The sequence below is a fragment of the Oryx dammah genome, unplaced genomic scaffold (genome assembly GCF_014754425.2).
Source record: "Oryx dammah isolate SB20612 unplaced genomic scaffold, SCBI_Odam_1.1 HiC_scaffold_28, whole genome shotgun sequence".
NCBI lineage: Eukaryota > Metazoa > Chordata > Mammalia > Artiodactyla > Bovidae > Oryx > Oryx dammah.
This window is the reverse complement of record NW_024070212.1, coordinates 78419031-78442239: the sequence shown is the minus strand read 5'-3', so window position 1 is coordinate 78442239 and position 23209 is coordinate 78419031. Positions and strand designations below refer to the sequence as shown.

The following is a 23209-nucleotide window of genomic DNA, read 5'->3' as shown; positions in this document are numbered from 1 at the left end:
AGGTTAAGGTAGAATTTCTAGAACTGGAAATGAAAACAAACAGGCTTTTCTCCTTAGTAACTCAAAGTGAAAGTCCAAGACGCTTTTCCTTTCCATTACAACACACTGACTGATTCTTTATGAACTAAACTTACAAAGCAAAGGGATGGACACATTTTCATTGGGGGCCAGATTCAAACAAAGGACAAGCGTGACTTACGGCCATGGGACTGGAATCTGAATCACAATAAGTAAGCAGCTCATGCAGAGTCACTCCGAAAGACCAGACATCAGAGGCGATATAAAACTTACACTGAATTAAACATTCTGGAGCATACCTGAAAGAGCAGAACATGGAACTTCATTTCCTGGGAAGGACATACCAAAAAACATTAGAGTAACTCAGCCCAGACAGCCGACTTCTTAGAATATAACATTCAAAGACATGTAAGTGTAGGTTACATGTTAATCACACACATGCTGCCCCAGTGCACACCTGATGTGAACAGTATCCCTGTGGGCCCTCAGTTCACACAGCGCAGGCTCTCCCTGGGGAGGGGTGTGGGAGGAGGCGACCACAGGCCCAGATTTTATCTGCCTGCAAGCTCACAGTGAGTGAGTAGTGACCTAACTGCCCAGTCCTCTTACAGCATCTGTTGTTATGGTGAATGTTATCCATTGCCTGAGCCAGAAATTGAGGCATATCCAGTCTCAGAAATACTTCTCAAACCTACTCACTGCTCCTAAACCCCACCATCACTGTCCAAATCACAGCCCTAGTTCATGCCATCAATGCCCCTCTCCAAATCAGACTCCCTGGCTCCAATCTTGCTCTTCTCCTTCCCACAGTGATCTTTTTAAACAGAAGCCCCCAGCTTAATCCTTCCAACAGCACCCCAAAACCCCAGCTCCAAAACTCAAAGTGTCTAGGGCATTGCCATAGCAACTGCAGAGACCTTTCACCATCCAGACACGTCGAGCTGATTCCAGTTCCTGGGACAGCCACTGCTCTGTCTCGCTCTTGCCATCACACACATGCCTTCTTCCACCCATCTTTACAACCCTCCAGGAATCTTTTAAGGACTCAGCCTAACAGAACTTCCAGAAAACCAAGCCCGAACACTTCTATGGTTATGGCACCATTAAACTAGCTGCCTCACCCATTAAATTCTAAACTCGCTCATCTTATTTACCCGTGAATCTCTAGTACCTGGCACAAAGCAGGGGCTTCATAGGTATTCCTTTGAATAAATGAATTCATTTATCCATTGATTATGCAATGAGTAAATGGAGGTTTGGGCTCCTTGGGTGGGAAAGACCCACCTCTGCCCATGTAGGATGCACTGCAGTGCCGCTGAGTTCTACAGGACAGGGCAGAGTGCAGACTCAGCAGCTTCCCCCTTGGACAGTGTGCCAGACCGAGAGGGGTTGAAGTCAGGGTGCGGCCTTCCAACCAGGACACTGGCAATTCATGACAAGACAGCCAAACTGCCCATGGATTTTCCTCTGCTCTTGTGTTCTCCCTGAATCTGCCAAAGCTGCCTCGTCACCTCACACTTGCCCTCCCAGCTTCCTCTGCATAGCTGTAACTACTCTGGCCACTAACAGTTTTAAGAACTGTGTCAGAGGAATGCCTTCTCAAGGGAAGACAGAGATGCTGACTGCTGTTAGATTTCTTCATTGGAAGATGTTGCCTATGAAGCTCAGACATTGCCATGTATGTGGCTTTCAGTGAAACAGCTTAAGAGCTGTTTCTTGAAGGCAAAAATTAGTCAATTCCAAATGATCTAAGTCTTTTCTAATCTGGACCAGTAAGAGAATTTAACATATCTAAACAGGACCTAGCAGAACAGTGGAAGCCCTCTGAAGCACTGAGGAAATCTGTTTGATTCAGTTACCAAAACACAGGGCTGTCCCGGTCGTCCTTGACTGTGTAGTACTCCTTATCAGTTTCGATGGCTTTGGTTAGACCAAAGTCCCCAATTTTCACTTGGTGTTCACTCTCAACAAGGACGTTTCTTGCTGCTAAGTCCCGGTGAACATATTGCCGAGAACCCAAATAGTCCATCCCCTGAGGGAGAGAAGCAAAGGCAGAGTGTGCTGCTGAGATGAAATCAGACCAAATTTTGTCTTTGCCACTTTGTAACACACACAAAGATACAAATGTCATTTCATTCACTTATCACTTTTTTTTTTACTTTTATGCAAAAATAGTAAGACCAACATGATTCAAAGAAATACATATTTAAAGAAACCATCACTTTCTTAGTAGAGGCTGATTTCAATCCACATCAAGCAGAACAAAATAAACTCAGTATAATTATCAGGAAGTTTCCCACTTGTAGCCTAATTACAAACCAATTACTCAGGACAGAGTGCTTGATTTTTAAATGTTTACCAGGTTTTTTCTTTTTTCCCTTTTTACCTTACAAATCTGAACGGCATATTTTAATTGCTGTTTGAGGTTAATTTTGTTCTTATTCTTTGGAAGATATTCCTTAAGGCTCCCTGAAGGCAGAAACTCCATGATGAGCTTAATACCATTTCCACCTGTTTAGGGGGGGAAAAAAAACTATCAGTTGTTGTTCGGTTGCCAAGTGGTGTCCAACTCTTCACAACCCCGTGGACTGCAGCGCATCAGCCTTCCCTGCCCCTCACCATCTCCCAGAGTTTGTCCAAGTTCATGTCCATTGAATCAGTGCTGCCATCCAACCATCTCACCCTCCGTCGCCCTCTTCTCCTGCCCTCAATCTAACCCATCAGTACAAGGCAGTCAAATGAAGGAAGAGTCAAGGGCACAGGATTTGGAGACAGAGGGCCTGAACTGACTTCAGCATTGATCCTGAAACCACAGGCAAGCTGCTTAACCCCAGAGGTTCCAGAGACTTGGGATCTTCAGGAGTGACCAGGGTACCTACCCCAGGGTCGTCACCACTCGCTCAGACAACACGGTGTTCTGCAAAGCACTCAGCAAATGATTTTCAAAAATCATGAGCCACATCGTTTTCACTACAAATTTTAAAGTACACTAACATGAGTGCTGCAGTGGCTTGTAAAAAAGATACATTTAATAGTAAACACTACTTGCCACTTTGATTTAGACAACCAGAAAACTAAATGCCCTGCCTAAGGTTGGGTCAGAAAAGCAGGTAAAGGAGAGGAGTGGGTGTCAGTTTCATCTGGCCTAATGTGCTAAGTATTGGGATGGGAAATCTAATCCCCAGTGTGGGTGTAGTAGCCACCTAAAGAAACAATGCTGGAATCATCCCTGCCTAGGAGGGAGGCTGGGTAGTCTCGGAAGCTCTGCAGGTGCTGCGGGATCTGACTGTGTATGGCTTGGAAGTCCTAGAGCTCTGGCGGTTATCAGCTAGCATTCAGGCAGCCCAGATGAGGCTGAGGGTGTGGCCCGCTGAGCTCTAGCCTTTATGTGACCCCAGACAGCCACTTAGTCTTTAAACAAACCACACTTTGCATAACATACCGTCTTCTGTGCAGATGCCTTTATACTTCACGATGTTCTCATGATAAAGATTTCTTAAGATCTCAATCTCCTTCTTCAGATCAGCGATGTGGTTCCCTCCACTCTCGGGCTTCAGGGATTTGACAGCCACCTGCTCCCCTGTATTATCCCCCTCAGGGTCATACCTGCAGAGCTCGACCTTCCCAAAGTGGCCCTGGAGGGAAAGACGCACATGCTGATCCCAGAGGCGCCAGCCTGGGTCAGCAGGACATACTCAAAGATGAGGCTTGCTCCTCTGAAGGCCGGGGAGGGCACACACAGCCTGACCCTGAACTGCCTGGTCTCTTCCTACTCCCTGCGCCCTTCCCCACTTGGCTAACATGCCATCCCTTCTTCTATTATTGCGCTAAGACAAGCAAAGGCTCTGGTGACTGGTGAACCAACACATCAAGCCTAGTTTCCATGAAAGTGTAACTCACAAGGAAATGGAAGTGTCAGGTGGCACAACCCTGGCATTCTCTGACAGCCCTGGGTCCACGCTACAGGAGGCATCACAATGTGGCTACAAAAGGCAAGGCATGAGTCTTCAGAAGACGGGGGTTAGATCCCAGCTAAGCCACCTACTAGTGAGGTGGGCCTGGTCACCCAGTCTTCCCAGCTGGCTCCAGAGGTGCTCAGTGTGCACACTGGCAATAAACCCAGGGATGCTGTGAGGAAGTGGGACCACTGTGCCTGCAGAGTGCCAGCACCCGGCCTTGGCACAGGGCGAGCACCCGAGATGGGACAGTCTTTATAAACGACAGGAAATCTGTACGAAGATGCAAATCCAGTAGCTTCTCTAGTCACATTTACTGTTAGGGAACTGCCATTCAAGGTCCAGAAGAAAAGCTAGCATTCTATTTCAGTATTCTGTGAAGTAAATCCACCATTCATTTAAGCAGCCTCACAGGATACATATTCCCAAAAAAGTCAGAGGCAGCGACTGTTCTATTTCCACCATATCTATACCCATCCCCCAGGCCTCTCCCTTTATATTCTCTGTCCCTTATTTTAAAAAAAGGGGACAGAGGCAGCTCCTGTGGGAGCTGACCAACGTCCTGTGTGCATGAACAGGCAGGCGTGTGCATGCTGCCACTCTTTGTCAAATGCAGAAACACACTATCCCCGAGAGAACACTGGAAGATGCTTTCTCTTACAAACTTTGACCTGAAATGAGAGAGAATGGAGAATGGCAGTAGATGTCCAGAGGGGTGAACGCTCAGGAGTGTAACTTGCCTCTCCCAAGTCACGGATCCTCTTTAAGAACCGCTTTTCAAAATGTGTGGGATCCACTTCAGTTGCTGGCTTTTTTTCTGATACAATGTCTGGATCTAACAGAAGAGAGAAAGCGTGTTACAAAGGCGTGAATGCCCCTCCCGGGCCTGGATGCTCCCGGGCCTGGATGCTCTCGGGCAAACGACGTGGGTAGCCTTACTCTGCTCCTCCAGCTTGTTGATGTCTCTCATGATGGCTCGGAAGAAGGGCCTCTGGTTGGGGTCGTAGTTCATGCAGCGGGTCATCAGGTCAGCTAGCTCCTTACAAGACGGGGTCACTGGCCTGCACCGGCTTTCGTAGAATCTCTCTTTCTGCAAAGAAGAGGACCATGCTGAAGAAACCAAAGGAGTGACCACCCACAAACCTTTTAACCCCAGGTCAGAAAGAGTTACCTAATAATCCCTAGTTAATTCCCAACAGCTCTGCTTAAAGGTAGACTTCATAAACGTGAGTGCTACTGTTGCCTTTTTTTACAGCTGTGGAAAATCTTAGTTCTGATACAAAAATAGTCTGAATTCAAGGAAAACAGGCAGTATATCCCATCCAGTCCCAAATAAGCTGTATTCCTGCAACAAAGTCATGCAACCTTCTGGAATATGACTTGGCAACATGTGTAGAAATCTTCAGATTCTTCAAACTCTTTGACTCATTAATTGCAACTACTGAATGACTCACAAATAAGTCAGATATAAACAAAGATTTATGTTTAAAGATATTCCCTGCAGAATTAAATAGAACATTACAAATATGAAAACAATCTCAATGCCAAGTATCTAATTTTAGTTAAATAAATTAGAATTTAATGAAACAATGAACTCTTACATCAATTTAATCATATAGGAAATTACAACATTAAATGAAAAAATAACGATTTAGCATGGTCCCAATTTTGTTTAAAAAATTGATACAAACAGCACGGGGATGACCCAGAGAGATGTTGTAGGGAGGGCGGTGGGAGGGGGGTTCATGTTTGGGAACGCATGTACACCCGTGGTGGATTCATGTCAATGTATGGCAAAACCAATACAGAATTGTAAAGTAAAATAAAAAATAAATTAATTAATTTAAAAAAAATTGATACAAACAGACCAGAAGACAATATGCCAAAGTGTTAAATATTAGTCAAGGGTGATTGGAATATAGTGATTAATATTTTCTTTTTTAAAAATAGTTTTCTCTATTTTCCAAATTCTCATCAAGTGGTTACTACTTTAAAATTTTGAAACAAATGATTGATTTATTTAAATCATTAAAAAAATTCAGTGAATTTACTACACTGCAGATTCTGGTCTGTAGCTGAATGTCAAGGGTACTGGTTTCTCTTGTGGTCCCTGTGGATCCTGGTATGGGGTGGGGAGTTAGGCCCCAGAGGAGAGGAGGAAAAGGAAGAGAATTAAGGAGCTGAGGGCTGCCCCTGCCTTGGAGTATCTCTCTCTTCTAGGCTCCAGTGCAGACCTTTGCTTATCCTATCTCCATATTCTACTCAGCCCTGGGTAAACACAAGATGCTCAAAAAATACTGACAGCAAATGGTATGCTGTTTTGTTTCCAAGGAAGTTAAAATTACTCCCAAAAATCCTGGCTGAAAATTCCAAATAGCAGATCTACAGAGGTGCTGATTTCTCCATGGGTTTTAGCTTAACTCCTCTTGCCCAAGTCTTGCACCACGTTCATCTGTCAGAAGATTAACTGGTTAGAGGTTCTTCAGCTTCTTTGGTATCTCCCCCAAGGGCACCCTCCATGCTGAATCCCCACTGCCACTTCCTGGCTCAGGCTCTCACCACTGAGCACCACAGGGGACTCCATGCCCTGCCCTCTCTTCAGCCTGTCCATACAACTACCGTCCAAGTGCACCATGCCAGGGCCAGCCTCCAAACCCTTCACTGTCCCACATCACCCCTGGCATTCAGGGCCTCTACAAAACCTGACCTCACACAACCCTTCCCACTTGTTCACCTGTCATTCCTCTGCACACTCCAGGCAAATGGAACCACTTACTGCTTCCTGTAGACGACTGAAATGCCACCTTCCCCTGGACTTCGATCATTCCCTCCCAGCTACAAGTGATGCCTGCCCCGCTAAACACACAAGGCACATTCCAGAAAGCAAATCAGCGAGTCGGGATCAGTGGTCCTTCACTGTAACTGCTACTGCAGTATCCCTTTAGAGTTAGAAAGCTCTACTAGCTTTCTGCAAGTGAACAAGCAAGAGTTAGCCTTAAAGTTGTGCATCCTAGCTGAAATAACCCAGGCCATGAGCCACCTGCATCTCGGTTACCTGACCTGTAAAACAAGGGTAATGACACTACCCTACCCAACACGCACGCCTCTTTGGGTGATGGTATCAGATCCTTACCGCTATTTTACTCAACTCTCCTTCTAGACCCTAAGGTCACTAAGGACAGGTAAGGCCTGTGTCTCTTTCATTGTGAACCCCTAGCTTCAACTTAGGATAATGGCTGGTACACAGGAGGGACTCAATTAATACTTGTGTGTTAATTTTGAGATGCTAGAATCAGTTCCTGAGCTCATATTGTATACCTGGCACTCTACGTGCATTTGCTTAATTGTCATAACAACCCTGCAAAGTAGGTATTCTTTATCCCCATTTCATAAATGATGAATCCAGGCTCAAGGAAACTAACATGTGTGAGGTTACACAGCCAGAAAGCCTGCGGAGGAGAGTCAAACCTGTGACCGTCTCCTCCTACAGTGTGAGGTTTCTTGGTAATTCCTGAGACGCCCCTGAGTGTTCAAGGGGCCCTCACTCAGCTCCCAGCTGGAAAGCAGCTGCTTACCTCAATCAGCGTCTTGTCTTTCAAGGGGATCTCGCCATTGTAGCAGATTTCCCAGAGTGTGGTTCCAAAGCTCCACTTGTCAGCAGCCACACTCAGGTTCTTGGAGTCTTCAACACACTCGGGAGCGATCCAGGGGATTCGTTCTATGCACTCTGGAAAAGCCAAGAGGCGTTCACAGATCAGTGTCTGCAATGCCTGGAGAGTGTATGTATCACTGCCACTGCAGCAAGAACTGGAAGTTAACAAAGAAACGCCTTCAAGCAGTGTTCTCCAAAGTGGGCCATGGCTGCACTGAGCCTGTGGAAAGCTTGTTAAAGCGGCAGTTTTCCAGGCCCCTCAGCCCTGGCCCTTCTGATGCACCTATCTGAGACAGGGCCTGCAGATGTGCCTGTTTAACACAGACTCCCCAGGAGGGTGTAGGAGCCCATCTTCTGAAGCTTTGGCTTCAAAAACAGCACAGCACCCCCAAGTGGAGGAGGTCACATGGACAAAGGGTTAAGAAAGGGAAGGCCAGGGAGAAGAGGCTGACACATGCAGAGTGGGCACAGGCTAACCTCCCCTTCCCCCCATACTCTGCACCATCCAATGTCACACTTCTTTAATGTGGGTTTTCTTTCATTTGAGAAAGAACAAAAGAAGTCACACATCTCTTGCACCCAGCTGCTGACCAAGACCAGTGAGCTGTTTGACCGCCTGCCACGTCCACAGAAATGGCCCTCAACAAGCTCAGTGGCCTCCTGGAGCAGCCTCTCAGCCCTTGATGCAAACAGGAAAGAAGCCACTCCTGAGCTGGGCCGTGATGCTCAGGCCTGCTGGCCCTTCTTCCCGCCTTTTCACGTCCTTCCTCCTGACAGACAAGTGCAGGCCGGCCCTAGGACCATGTGCCTACCATCGCCTTGCTGCCGGCTCACCTCACTGGCTTGTAAGGCCCAGATGAAACCCACCTCCTTGCTGAATCACTCTCTGGGGTCCCTGGATGTCGTCTCTCTCCTCTGAATGTTCACAGCATTTTATTGGCCCCTCTCGCGGCATCCCCAGGCTTCTCTACCTTTTCTACAGTCACCAGTGTCTGTGTCTCAGACCCTTGCTGAGAATAGGACCCCCGACAGGTTCAGGGCTGGGTCCATCTCAGGACCGCTGGATGATGGCCAGACAGTAAGTGTCAAAAGGTACTGAAGGATGCTCCCTGCTTGCCTTCCAAAGAATGGATGATTTGGGTCTTATTTGTGAGGCCTGTTCTTCATCCTGGTTTCCTTCCAAACTTGACTGAATGACTGAGCAAAACTGAAGATCACAGGCCATGGCAAGTTGGGGGCACCAGGCCCAGGGGCGCTCTGGGACCCCACGTGTGGCCTAGAGACACAGCACGGCACTGCGTAGTGTTTCAGCTGCCGGGTCTGCCCACTCCTCTGGAGTCGTCGGCTCAGGATGACTCATTCAAAGACAAGATGCCTCAGCGATGCTAAGGCACCTCCCCAAACTGCTCACTCACTACAGGGGATTTCAAAAGGAACACAGGGAGGACCCAGGGCCCATTTCTTCTGACACCCCTCTGACCACCCAGGACCCACAGCCTCCCTCTGAGCAAAGTGCCACCCCAGCACCTCAAACAAGCTCCTTCATCACAAGGACCGGATATGTCTTGGCCAAGTGGTTTCTTCTGCTGCACAGACAGCTCCTTGAGATCACAGACCAACCCTCCCTCGCACAGCATCTCCTCTGCCACCAAGGGCTGGGCAGGATCAACAGACACCTTTTGCAGAAGTATGCTTTCTAAAAGGAGAGAGAACGCCAGCCCAGCCCCCTCCCCCCAGTGGCCTGGACCTGCCTGCGGGGAGCGGAGGCAGGGACAGAGGGGAACGCACCTTGCCTGGAGAGCACAGTGATGGGGATGCCAGGGTCACTGAGCTTGATGAAGGGGCCACACTCACTGTCGATGCCCTCACGGGCCAGAAGGAGGTTTTTGGTGCACACGTTTCCATGGACCAGGTCTTTATCCTCCTGCGGAGCGAAAAGGCTGACTCAGCAGAAATGGCAGTGCTCTCCTTCCCAAGCCCCTCCTGTTTCCAGCCCTCAGGCTGTAACCCACATTCCCCCAGCCCCAGCCAGACCGGGCAGCCAAGAACTCCCACAGATGATCTGTGTGACTTGGGCACGTTCTATAACATCCCTCTGCTCTATTTCCCTCACCAAGGAAACAGGGATGACTGGGGGGGCAAGGGGTGGGGGGCAGGTGGGCAGGCCTCATAGGCTTTTGTGAGAATTAAAGTGTTGAGAGCCTAAAAACACATGCACGGCTGAAGCATCGTAAGCACTCAATAAATGTGAGCTACTGCTGATCCCAACAGATTCATTCACTCATTCAGCACGTATTGTATTATTTCTACTCTCACCATACAATGCAGTACCCAAGTCAGTCTTCTGAAGGGATAAAATTTCCCTCTAAGCAGGATCCATACGTAAGCACACAGAACAGCCCAAGATAGTGGTTTTCACTAAGCACCAGGCACACCTGTATAAAGGCACAGAGCCCGGGCCCTCCAGTCTGCTTGGTTAGTATCTCCTTCCTGCCTCCCCTACTAGGACATTCTGGTTCTTGGTTGAGACCACAGACATCAGAACATACTTACCAAGTAACTCAGGGCGCTGGCCAGCTGTTTGGCAACTTTAAACTTCCAGGGTGTGGTGAGGACATCACTTTTCCGATGCATAAAGAGATCCAGGGGTCCCCCCTCCACAAACTCTTCCACCATGATATCTACAAACACAAAAACAGCCACATCTGCCACCTGACGTCCATCTGGGACAGCACCCTCCCTGATTCTCCCAAGAGAGCCCGGTTTAGTGACTGGTACTCAGCTTGACAGTGGAAGTGGCACAGTGCCTCAGAGTCGGACAGGCTTGGGTTCAAGCCCTGCCTGACGCTCCTTCTACTCTGACTCTCTGAGCAATGAACTCAGCCCACCCACTCCCCACTTCCAGTGTGGGACCCAGAGCTGGCCAGAAGTAAACATTCAAGAAATCAATGAAAAACAAATGAGACTTAGTTCCAGGTCCACTACTAGCTTAAGCAAGTGACCTGCTCAGCGCTTTGCATTCCTTGATTACAGAAAGAAAAGCAAGAAGCCTGGGCAACATGAAGCGGATGTCAGCTCCCAGTCATCTTCTCAGCAGCCATGCTCCCCGGCCAGGGCCACCCTCCCCTTCCAAAGAGACACACTTACTCTCCACGTCTCGGACACAGACCCCATAGAGGTACACGATGTGTTTATGGGAGACCTGCCTCATCATGCTGGCTGCCTCAAAGAAGGCCTGTGGGAAAACAGGACAAAGACATGTCAAGGGCAGGCCTCCACTGGCCTGACCTGAAAGTGGCTCAGCTGAGAGGGAAGGCAGGGGATCCCAGAGAAGCTCACCACTGTCCTCATCCCAAGGCCTGGCCTCAACTGCCCAGAGGCACTGCCAAGCCTCTACTGTGAGGGTCACCTGGCTGGGACATAGGACTCAGGTAGAAAACCCCACAGGACACAGTGCTGGGCTGGTGGGCTAGGCTGGCGGCAACCTCCTCACTGGACATTCAAAGGTTGGGAAGCAACAGCGTTTGACACTATATTAGAATAAAAGGAAAACCAAGGCAGCAGATGTCTGCAAGACTTGGCTTTGTCTCTAACAGGATGTGGGATCGTGGGTCAGTCATTTCACTCCTCTGGGCTTTACTTTTCCAGTCTCTGAGTGACAGCCTTGGCTGCATCAGGGCTTTTGAGACCACTCAGCTAGTGTCCAAGGCCCCACGGCCTCCATGTGGACCTCTAGGAAGGACACGGGAGAGAGTGGGACAGACAGGAAGGGACAGGCCAAGGTCGGGGGACTGCTTGACCCACCGTATCTGTACTCCCTCGCTTGTTAACCTAAGATTCTATTTAAAGAAAGAAATCTTGACTGGAAAATAGGCCAGAAAGGGCAAAGGTTCCTCCCAGCCCACTATGCTCTACTGGCTGCAGAGATGGGGGAGGGTGATGAGGGTGACACTTGCCAGAGAAATGTCCCTGTGGCTGGGGTCTAAGACCTTCAGGATGACTTTTATTCTCTTCTCTTCAGAAGTCCCTTCATCATCCTTGTAATCCGTGAGGGTCCCAGAGTAGATGTGTGTCCGCGTGCCTCTCCCAAGGTGCTCACCCTGAAGGAGGGAGCGGGTGGTTAGTGTGACCCTCCCCTGCAGTGATGCGGGTCTGAGTCCTCTGGGGTTGGGGGGGGGGGACACACACACTGCTCGGGTGGGACAACAGCAAAGGGGCCCCAGCAGCTCACACCTCTCGGGGCCTGGGCCTGTCAGGCCTCCAGAGGAAACAAAGAGCTACTTGGCCCAACACAGCGGAGGTACTTCCTGGGCCCCAGGAGACAATCTTCTTATTCTCTAAACAGCAACCTGCTGTGTCTCCCTCCAGGAACAGCCTGGGGCCAAAACCGTGACCTTTCGCACAACTTCCAACAGTGCCATTAATAGCCACCAACGTTGGCCCCACCCTGGGCCTCCAGAGCAGGACTTGGCAGGAGGTTCCTCCACCCACAGGCTGGGGAATAGGAGAACAGGCTTGTGAGTCCTGGCCCTACTGCTTACTGGCCTTTGGGAGACTTTCTTTCATCACACTCAGTCTGCACCCATTTTCTGTAAATGGGTTAACAGTATACCTGTCTCCTAAGGTTGGTGTTAATTATCAAATGAAGAATTAGGTAGAAAAGTTCCTGGCACACAGTGAGTAGAAGTCAACCTGTTGGCCAATGTGTTTTGTCTAATCGCCCCCTCGCACCTATTCATTTTCTACCCATCTGATACACAGTTATAGGTGTGCTGCTTTCAAATTAGCGATACAATTTGCACACACACATGCCCTAGCTATCCCTAGAGGAAGGTGACTGATATGCAGAGGCAGACCCAGGAGGGACAGGCCTCAGTTTCCCCACATATGAAAAGGTAATAAAACCAAATGAGCAGCATGAGAACTAAATGAGATCATCTGCTCAAGGCCCTGAACATACAACGAACAACGATCTGTGTCTTTAAGGCCCTTTTAGCTTAAGCTTAGACTCTCCCTCCAATGTGGGAGACCCAGGTTCGAGCACTGGGTCAGGAAGATCCCCTGGAGAAGGAAATGGCAAACCACTCCAGTATTCTCGCCTAGAGAATTCCATGGACAGAGGAGCCTGGCGGGCTGCAGTCCATGGGGTCACAGAGTCAGACATGGCTGAGCGACTAACACACACACACAGAGCTTAAGTTTTAATAATTCTGAATTAAATACTCTTACTACTTGGAGTGAATCCAAATGTGAGTCACGAAACTCAGGCATTGTCAAGCTAATGATATTTACACCACAAAACATGTAACTGGGAGTTCTATCATTCTACTGATATATATTATCCTAGGATCTCCTCTAAATGCAGAAAATGCTTTGTGGCTGACTCCCTAGGCTGATTTCTGTCTCTCTTAAGAATGTACACAATCGTTAATTTGGTATATTAATTTGCACAAATGCCACCATTTGTCATCTGTCACAGCAGAATGGTGGTACATCTGCCCTGTCTACTGTATCCTGGCAAGGCCCTGTAACTATTCATTAAAGCTGCATCTGTCATGAAGCGATTCATCAAGGTTATGGCAAGTTGTGTTCCCAGAACATCCTGTAAAAGCCATATGCTTTCAGAATAATTACTGTTCCCCCAGAAGCATTGCTTGTTCTGGGGGCCAAGTCACAGCACTATGTGGTAAGGATTCCACAGCAACTCAGAGGCCCCTGTGTGTCCCACTCCAGCCTCCCCCGGACGCTGCACCCTCTGTCTTTGCTGAGTGCTTGTCCATCCTCTGGGGCTCTGCTTTGATGCCACTTCCTCCAGGATGCCACTGCTATCCCAAGACCAGGCAGCATGGTTGTCTGATGGTCCACATCCTGCCGTACCTCTCTACTTGGGACTTGTCTCCTGGTAGTTTAATTATCTACTCAAGATAGATAAGAATCTGCCTCCTCCACCGGACTGTGTGCCTGCTGAGGGTGGCGGTCATGCCTGGCAGAGGGAAGTGCTCAGTCACTCTTGGCTAAATAAACACTGGAGGCACAGAGAATGGCCCAGAGGCCCAAGGGGAAGGAGAGAAGGAAGACCCTGGGTACACGTCGAGTTCCAGGAAGAAAAGAGGCTGGGGTGCTGCCCATCCCTGGACACAGCTCTGATACCCCGAGGGACGGAACAGTGAGATCTGCCCTCAGGAAAGCATTTACACAGTGAAGCAGGGCATTTGCCACTGTGGACTTCCACTCTCTCAAGACCTCCTCAATAATTTCAGGAACTGATTTCAAAAAGCAGATGAACAACCCAGCCTCAGGCCTGCCACCGTTTGCCTGTTCCTCAACGAGTGAGCCCACGACTCGCCCTCCAGCACCTCCAAGGTGGGGCAGCCTCTCTGGGGCAGTAAGCGGCCTGCACAGATTTCCTTACCTCCCAGGCTGCTGGCACGCTGGCTTAGTCTCCCCCTGTATCAGGGGGCTTAGGAGGGGGGTGCAGAACAGAAAGTGAGGGTTCCCCGGACCTCATACTCTACAAGGCCCAAGGGCAGCTATGAGGGAAACTGGGCCTGCCCAAGGCTGCAGACGCTGGGCCACAGCCCTCTGGAGGCTGGAACACTGGTCTGAGGGATCAGTTTCTCGGCACAGCTCTCTCCTTCAGCTCTGAACTGTGTGTCTCCTGCTCCCTCACTGTGTCTGTGTGCCCTCAGCTTTGTTCCATCTGGAAATGTCATCAGAAAGCCCAGGACTGAAATTTAGAAGCACCTTGTCACAAAGCATGTTTTGGGGCCATGAGAGTCATCATGGCCCCTATGGAGATAATCCCCTATGGAGTTCTGTCAACATTCGCACCAAATTCTCCAACTGCTTCTAGGGTTGGTCCCTATAACTACAGGAACCGGGAATGGAAGGTCTCTGTAGCCCTAGATAACCATTCAAAAATTGACTAAGCCAGCTCCTTCAAGGAGAAAGTCTAGGGTGCATCAGCAAGGCCGGGTAGACAGCAGGGCGTCTGCTGGTTGACCAGCTTCACCTATGAAAGGGAAGTCCCCGTGTTCATCAGGGTCTCTGCAAACATGACTTTCTTCTCCCCAGGCTTCTCCACTGTGAGGAGGCAGGGCCAGGAATGGACCCAGGTATGGCAGCAATGACTCACTTGTGTAATATCTTTCTTGAGGATTCGATCGAAACTCAGCTGGCTCATGGGGTAGACAGGCTGCCACTCCTGGGCTTTCTTGGTGGCCACCAGCAGATTGGAGATTTCTATGGAAGAAAGAGAGAGAAGTCTGAGGGGAGCAGTGAAGGTCTAAGGTCCCAGTTGCCAACATCTCCTCAGCCATGGGCTTGCTCAACACATACGTGTGCATTTGTTGATTCCGTCACTCAACAAATATTTACTAAGTACTCGATTCCTGCCCTCCAGGAGCTCATCAGCAAGGCTAATAACAGAGCCAATGTGAATCAAATAATCAATCAAAATCTGTGCCGCTACTCTTAAAGGGCAGGCACTCCAGGGTTGATACAGCAGGATCTGTACTGGTAAGAGAAGTCAGGGGAGGAAATGAAATGTTAGAAGCTGAGAACAGAAACTCTATAAGGTAGGGCCTGTGTCTATATTATTTCCTGCTCTGCCTTCACAGCCTGGTACACAGTAGCACTCAGTAAATACTTGTTACATGTATGAATGAAGAACAGGGTGTGGGCTAAAGGATGAGAACTGAGGATAGAGGAAGCACATCAGCAGTGACAGGAACCAAAATAGGAGGGTTAAAAACCCAAGTTCCGTGAAGAACAGGGTGGGTGATCCAAAAAAGAAGGCTGTGCCAGAGGCTTTCTAGTTCCCAGCAGTGCCCACCAACAAGGAGGCATTTAGTGAACTGCTGGCTGAATGTTCAGATTTCAAGCAGACCATCCCCCAGATTCTACTGATTCAAATAACAAACTAGACCCCTTATAAAATCTGCTAACTCAGGGTCAGCATAGGTGGTTAACTGGGAATTTATAATCAATGCAAGTCACTGTCCCACCGTGGAGCCACTCTGAGTTCCAAGGTTATCGTGAGGGAAGAAAGCACCTTCCAGATCGGACCAGTCGTGAGAGTATTTATCCACTGTCCTCGAGCAATGGGCCAAGTGATTCAAATCCTCTATCCTGCCAGGCAGGATTTGTGTTTTGTTTTTTTCAGCTCACACTTTCTAACTACCTTCTCTGTGCCAGCCACTGTCCTAAAGAGTTTTATAAACATTAGCTCCTGTCCTTATGACAATCCTATGAGATATATAGTATTCTTATCCCCTTATAGATCAGAAAACAGATTCAGAACTATTAAATCATTTGCCCAAGGTCAGGCTCTGGATTCATGCTGCATTCAGGACTGGCTCCAGACTCTTGCCTCCACAGCATGCCTGGCCCTAGTGGAAGGGGGTACAAATCTGGGAGCCAAAAGCTGGTTCAGATACAGGCTCCTCCGTTATCATACCTTGAGTACCCCCGTTTTCAGACTCTCCTCTCCTCCATTCTGTTATCCTGACTCTAACCCCCATTACCTGGGAAAAATCAGGTTCAAGCAAGCAACTCTGGAGGAAAGACATGAAGAAAGGGCCACCTGAATGGTGCCCAAGGGAAAGGTTTAGGCAGTAGAGCCATTGAGGAAATCAGAGAAGAGAGTGGGAACAGGGGCCATTTGTGGGCCGATTATTAGCATGGCCACTTCAGAGAACATGGAACTAGGATCAAGAGTGGGGAAAACTGTTAAACATCCAAGAACCTGTTTCCTCACTACAAAATGGGGCACACAGCTATGCTCCTCACTGGGGTGCTGTGAGGGATAAACGAGATGATGCTCGTGGAGGTCAATGCCTGGTGGGAGGTGACTGCCCCATAACTGGCAGCCCCTGTGACGATGAACGGCGTCACACCTGTCAGCACCTTCATCGGTCTTGTACCACCTGGTTCCTGCAGCTTTGGCAATGATCTGCTAAGTCCTCAGTGTCAGAGCTGAACCAGGTAGAAATCAAGCTCCAAGATTTGACTGCACAGATGAGAACCTCAGAGAATCGGTGGTGACTGGTCAACAGTTCCCCATCTCTTAACACGGTCACCCTCCCTCAGACTTGGAGAGGGGCAGCAGCACTGGGCACGGCACAAGAGAGGCAGACTTTCTTGACTATCACACTCATTCTGAGGGGCTGCCTGATTTTATTTATTCCATGAAGTTTCTTGGGTGCATTTCAGTGTGAAACCCAGGCTGGGGTCTGGCCATCGGGAGCCAGTGCTCCGAAGGGCTGAGGCGCTGAGAAACCCAAAATGACACTCTCTCCAGTTTTCACAATTGCGCCACTTCCCTAATTTGCAGGTGGCAGAGGGATGACAGAGGCTTCTGAGGGCCTACATGGAAAAGCCACCCACATACCGCAGAGTCTCACTCTACCCCCCACAGCACCCATCCCCAAGGTCAGGAGAACTGACTCTCACCCCAGAGTCTTGGGCTCGTAACTGCACTTGTAACTCTGCAGAGGGTGTGATATAGGGGAAAGATCACTGTGGTTGGAGTCAGAAAACGTGAGTTCAAATTCCTGTGCCTCCTCTAACTACCTAAGCAATCTTGGGTTAAGTATAATGGATAACAACATACTATGGATTATTATGAAGATTAAACAACTTAAACCATGAAAGAACCTCAAACGGTGCCTGGCAAACTTCAGAATTGCTCACGTGATAATAGATGGCAGCAGCCAATATCATCGCCCTTATTATTCACTGCTACTCTCAGAGTAACCACTAGCGATATGACCAGTTGTGTGATTTTGAACAAGTCAGTGAACATCTCTGATCCTCAATCTCCTCATATTTATAATAGCTACAAAGAGCTAACTTAAAGATGCAGATAAACTGCTTGGGATTAGTAGGCACACACCAATGTGGTAGCTACCACTGTAACTATTCACTCAACAGACATGAGGGAGCGCCCATTCTGTGCTGGGGGCTGCCTCTCCCATGAATCATCGTGGTGGGACCCAGATCCTGCCTTAAGTGTTTATAATCAAGTGGAGAGACAAACACTGAACATCACATTCAGCGCAGTGCTCCAGAAGCCCCAGCAGAAGCCGAGAGGAGCGTTCAGGCCTGTTCCTGTGCCTCTCCTGCCGCAGCCGCCAGTCTCCAGCAAGGGTGGCAGCTGCACCAGTGGCCTCCCAGCAAATTCCAGCAGAAAAACCACATCCCTGTCTCCAGCCCATGCCGCCACCCCGCCTCCCGGGCCTGCGGCTCTCCATTTCCTCAGCCTCGGCCTGCACCCACTAATCCCAAGGAAAGCAAAAATGGCCTCTCGTATCTGGAAGGAGAGATTTTGTGAGTGAATAGGGTTCCTGGGCTCTAAGGTTAGAGTTCACCCTGAGGTCTCACAGTCAAGTGGCAGATGTGTTTTTACCTTTGCAGGGTATCTTCAAGCACAAAAACAAAGGCTGCAAGTTACACCCTCAGGCTGGCAGGAAACCCTATCTGATCAACAAGCACACAAGTCCTTCCTCTTTCATCAAGTTCAATGACAGTGCCTTGCTAGGAGACCAAAAAGCGATTCAAACATCAAGCACCCAGGCCCCTTTTTGTGTTGGTATTGCTTCCTCTGCCCATCACAAACGTAAAGACTCACAGACACACTCCATTAAAATACAGACTAGAGAGCTCTTCAAGAAAATCAGAGATACCAAAGGAACATTTCATGCAAAGATGAGCACCATAAAGGACAGAAATGGTATGGAATAAGCAGACACAGAAGATATTAAGAAGAGGTGGCAAGAATACACAGAAGAACTATACAAAAAAGATCTTCATGACCCAGATAACCAAGACAAAAACCACATGATCATCTCAATAGATGCGGAAATAGCATTTGATAAAATTCAACATCCATTCAAAATGGACAGAGAGGGAACATATCTCAGTAAAGCATGGAAACAACCTAAACGTCCGCTGACAGATGAATGGATAAAGAAGATGTGCAATACAGAGAAACATATATAAATATACACACACATACAATGTATGTCTGATACATACATACACAATGGAACATTATTCAGTCATAAAAAGTACGAAATAACGCCATTTGCAGCAACATGGATGGACCTAGAGATTATCAGACCAAGTGAAGTAAGTCAGACAGAGAAGAAAAAAACCATACAATCACTTACATACGGAACGAACTTATTCCTAAAACAGAAACAGACTCACAAACACAGAAAACAAACATCGTTACCAAAAATGAAATGGAGTGCACGTCAGGATACATTAGGAATTTGAAATTAGCAGATACAAACTGCTATATATAAAAATAGGTAAACAAAGTCCTACTATATACCACATGGCACTATATTAAGCATCTTGTACTAAACTATAATCAAAAAGAATCTGAAAAAATACACAGATATGTGAATCACTTTGCTGTACATCAGAAATATAACATTGTAATTCAATTTCAAAAAAAGAGCAAGGGGATATATGTATATGTATGACTGGTCCATTTTGCAATGCAAAAGCTAATACAGCATTGTAAAGCAAATTTACTACAACAAAAATTAATAATAAAAGCGGCCGAGTTCCTCGCCTCTTCTATCCATTTCATTCTGTGATCCACCCATGACTCCTCACTGCCTGCACAATAAAGTCCCAGTTCCACGGTGTGGCGAACAAAGCCTCCGATGACCCCAAGTCTGCACTAGTCGCCGCCTCCTTCCTTCTTTCTAAGTGCACTGAACACATTTAGTTCAGTTCAGTTCAGTTGCTCATTTGTGTCTGACTCTTTGCAACCCATAAACCACAGCACACCAGGCCTCCCTGTCCATCACCAACTCCCGAAGCCTACGCAAACTGATGTCCGTTGAGTCAGTGATGCCATCCAACCTCTGTCCAACCTCATCCTCTGTCGTCCCCTTCTCCTCCTGCCCTCAATCTTTCCCAGCATCAAGGTCTTTTCAAATGAGTCAACTCTTCGCATCAAGTGGCCAAAGTATTGGAGTTTCAGCTTCAACATTAGTTCTTCCAATGAACACCCAGGACTGATCTCCTTTAGGATGGACTGGCTGGATCTCCTTGCAGTCCAAGGGACTCTCAAGAGTCTTCTCCAACACCACAGTTCAAAAGCATCAATTTTTCGGTGCTCAGCTTTCTTTATAGTCCAACTCTCACATCCATACATGACCACTGGAAAAACTATAGCCTTGACTAGACGGACCTTTGCTGACAAAGTAATGTCTCTGCTTTTGAATATGCTATCTAGGTTGGTCATAACTTTCCTTCCAAGGAGTAAGCATCTGTTAATTTCATGGCTGCAATCACCATCTGCAGTGATTCTGGAGCCCCCAAAAATAAAGTCAACCACTGTTTCTCCATCTATTTGCCACGAAGTGATGGGACCAGATGCCATGATCCTAGTTTTCTGAATGTTGAGCTTTAAGTCAACTTTTTCACTCTCCTCTTTCACTTTCATCAAGAGGCTCTTTAGTTCTTCTTCATTTTCTGCCTTAAGGGTGGTGTCATCTGCATATCTGAGGTTATTGATATTTCTCCTGGCAATCTTGATTCCAGCTTGTGCTTCTTCCAGCCTTGCGTTTCTCATGATGTACTCTGCATATAAGTTAAATAAGCAAAGTGACAATATACAGCCTTGACGTACTCTTTTTCTTATTTGGAACCAGTCTGTTTTTCCATGTCCAGTTCTAAGTGTTGCTTCCTGACCTGCATACAGGTTTCTCAAGAGGCAGATTAGGTGGTCTGGTATTCCCATCTCTTTCAGAATTTTCCAGTTTATTGTGATCCACATAGTCAAAGGTTTTGGCATAGTCAATAAAGTAGAAATAGATGTTTTTCTGGAACTCTCTTGCTTTTTCCATGATCCAGCAGATGTTGGCAATTTGATCTCTGGTTCCTCGACCTTTTCTAAATCCAGCTTGAGTATCTGGAAGTTCACGGTTCATGTATTGCTGAAGCCTGGCTTGGAGAATTTTGAGCACTACTAGCACGTGAAATGAGTACAATTGTGAGGTAGTTTGAGCATTCTTTGGCATTGCCTTTCTTTGGGACTGGAATGAAAACTGACCTTTTCCAGTCCTGTGGCCACTGAAAAAGTGGCCACTCCAAATTTGGAGTTTTCCAAATGTGCTGGCAAATTGAGTGCAGCACTTTCACAGCATCATCTTTTAGAATTTGAAATAGCTCAACTGGGATTCTATCACCTCCACTAGCTTTGTTCGTAGTGATGCTTTCTAAGGCCCACTTGACTTCACATTCCAGGATGTCTGGCTCTAGATGAGTGATCACACCATCATGATTAACTGGGTCGTGAAGATCTTTTTTGTACAGTTCATCTGTGTATTCTTGCCACCTCTTCTTAATACCTTCTGCTTCTGTTAGGTCCATACCATTTCTGTCCTTTATCGAGCCCATCTTTGCATGAAATGTTCCCTTGGTATCTCTAATTTTCTTGAAGAGATCTCTAGTCTTTCCCATTCTATTGTTTTCCTCTATTTCTTTGCACTGATCGCTGAGAAAGGCTTTCTTATCTCTCCTTGCTATTCTCTGGAACTCTGAATTCAAATGGGTATATCTTTCCTTTTCTCGTTTGCTTTTTGCTTCTCTTCTTTTCACAGCTATTTGTAAGTCCTCCTCAGACAGCCATTTTGCTTTTTTGCATTTCTTTTTCTTTGAGATGGTCTTGATCCCTGTCTTCTATACAATGTCACGAACACATTAGCCCTCTTACTGCTTTTCTGCAGTGTCTACATCTGCTTTCTGCTTTGCCCTGCACATGTGTGCTGGGAATTCCCTTAGCTAACCAGCAACACTGTTCACTACCCAACACCTGGCTCAAGATCCACCTCCTCTGTGTAGCCATCCACACCATGTGACTCAGGGATCTTGACAGTCCTCTCCTCTGAACCCCAGGGCCTAATATGTGTGTGTGTATTACGCTGATGATCATATGCTGCAGTGGCCTCATTTACCTGTAACATTTGTTTGTATTACGCTGGAGTCCCTTGGGGCACAGGGATTGAGTTGTGTGCATTTCTCTGTGTCTCTAACATAATCCTTGGCCCACAGAAGATATGCCAGGACAGTTTCTCAGACTGACAGATACACTGACAGGGGAACTCTCAGGACATTTTATTGAAAGGAAGAAAAAAAATTCTTGCTTACTAATCCTAAACATGCCTCTTTCTGCAGCTTAACTGAGACACTGAGAAAAGGTGTATGTCTTTTCTATAGAAAATGCTGACACCTGAGGAATAGGATCTGAACCAGGGACAGATGTGTACCAAAACTCAATGAAAAACACCTAGAAGTTGTGGCGGAAGGACCACTTTCTTCAAAGTGCCCAGCACCTTTCGGTTGGCTTAGGTCTCAGAGCATGGCGAGGGGATGCAGCCTGCCTCTGGCTCAGAGAGACTGACCTCGGGGCTTGGGCTGACAGCAGCGCTTCAGCACAAAGCTGATGTTGTCCGTGCGCAGGATCTGCTTCTTTAGGTGGCTCATGAGGTCCCCAAGGCTTGGGAAGCTGCGGTCCGAGCCATGCAGGCTGTAGCGGCCCTTCTGTACCTCGATCTGAAAGTTCTTGAACTGTTTCTGGATACCCAGCGCCTGCCATTTAGGAAAATGATCAGAAAGAATTTGTTTTAAAACAGGTCAGGCAAACCTCTCCTGGGTATGTATGATGTTAACAATAGGAGAAGCCAGGTGGAGGGCAAACAGAAGCTCCATATTATCTCCATAACATTTCTGTAAATCTATTTATTTAGAAATGAAAAGCTTATTATATGTAAATGAAATAATATCTAATAAAGGTAAATATTATCTAATAATATATATTATCTAATAATAATAATATTAGAAATATCAGAAATAATATCTAATAAGGGAGATCCAGGAGAAGATGGTGACAAATGGGAGTTATTAATAACACCAGGGAAACAGTCTCACACAGCAGTGATTTCCACAAGAGCATCACTTCATTTTGGCACTTAAAATGAACTCCATGAAAACACCGACCTCAGCACTGTGGCTATGGTTATAAGGCAAGGTGCATGTAAAAAAGTAAGCACTTTATAGGGGCTTTCTTGGTGGCTCAGAGGTAAAGAATCCACCTGCAATGCAGGAGACCTGGGTTGGGAAGATCCTCTGGGGGAAGGCATGGCAATTGACTCAAGTATTCTTGCCTGGAGAATATCCATGGACAAGAGGAGCATGGCTGGCTACAGTCTATGGGATCACAAAGAGTCCGACACGACTAAGCATAACACAGCAAGCACTTTAAAGAGGTTGGCAAATATTATTACATATGAAGTAAGTACTACAGCAAAATGTATCCAGGAACTCCCTCAAACTGAGCTCTTCTAAGAACCTGTGGGGACGTGGGAGATAGCTGTCTGGTCTCGTTTCCGGGTTGCATGGTGCCCCAGAGAGGAAGTACAGCAGAAGCTTTCCTTCATGAGAACTTTTGTACAAAGAACATTATTTTAGTGGTTTGAATGAGGGCCAGAAAGATCTGCTTATGGTGTAAACTAAGACAAGATATTTAACATCTTGATGCCTCAGTTTCTTCATCTGTACA

At 47.3% G+C, this 23209-nt stretch overlaps 1 protein-coding gene across 1 annotated transcript in view; it reads right to left on the bottom strand.

Annotated features, from left to right (window-relative positions):
* JAK1 (Janus kinase 1) overlaps window positions 1–23209 on the bottom strand; it is a 133081-nt gene that overhangs the window by 2198 nt on the left and 107674 nt on the right. The window contains exons 11-23 of the mRNA XM_040232668.1: window positions 22053–22239; window positions 14762–14868; window positions 11583–11726; window positions 10774–10861; window positions 10180–10307; window positions 9415–9550; window positions 7550–7701; window positions 4914–5064; window positions 4715–4809; window positions 3461–3653; window positions 2405–2529; window positions 1878–2050; window positions 200–317 (exon numbers count right to left, since the gene is read on the bottom strand). Coding sequence (XP_040088602.1) covers window positions 200–317; window positions 1878–2050; window positions 2405–2529; window positions 3461–3653; window positions 4715–4809; window positions 4914–5064; window positions 7550–7701; window positions 9415–9550; window positions 10180–10307; window positions 10774–10861; window positions 11583–11726; window positions 14762–14868; window positions 22053–22239 — 1797 coding nt within the window. The remainder of the gene's footprint in view (window positions 1–199; window positions 318–1877; window positions 2051–2404; window positions 2530–3460; window positions 3654–4714; window positions 4810–4913; window positions 5065–7549; window positions 7702–9414; window positions 9551–10179; window positions 10308–10773; window positions 10862–11582; window positions 11727–14761; window positions 14869–22052; window positions 22240–23209) is intronic.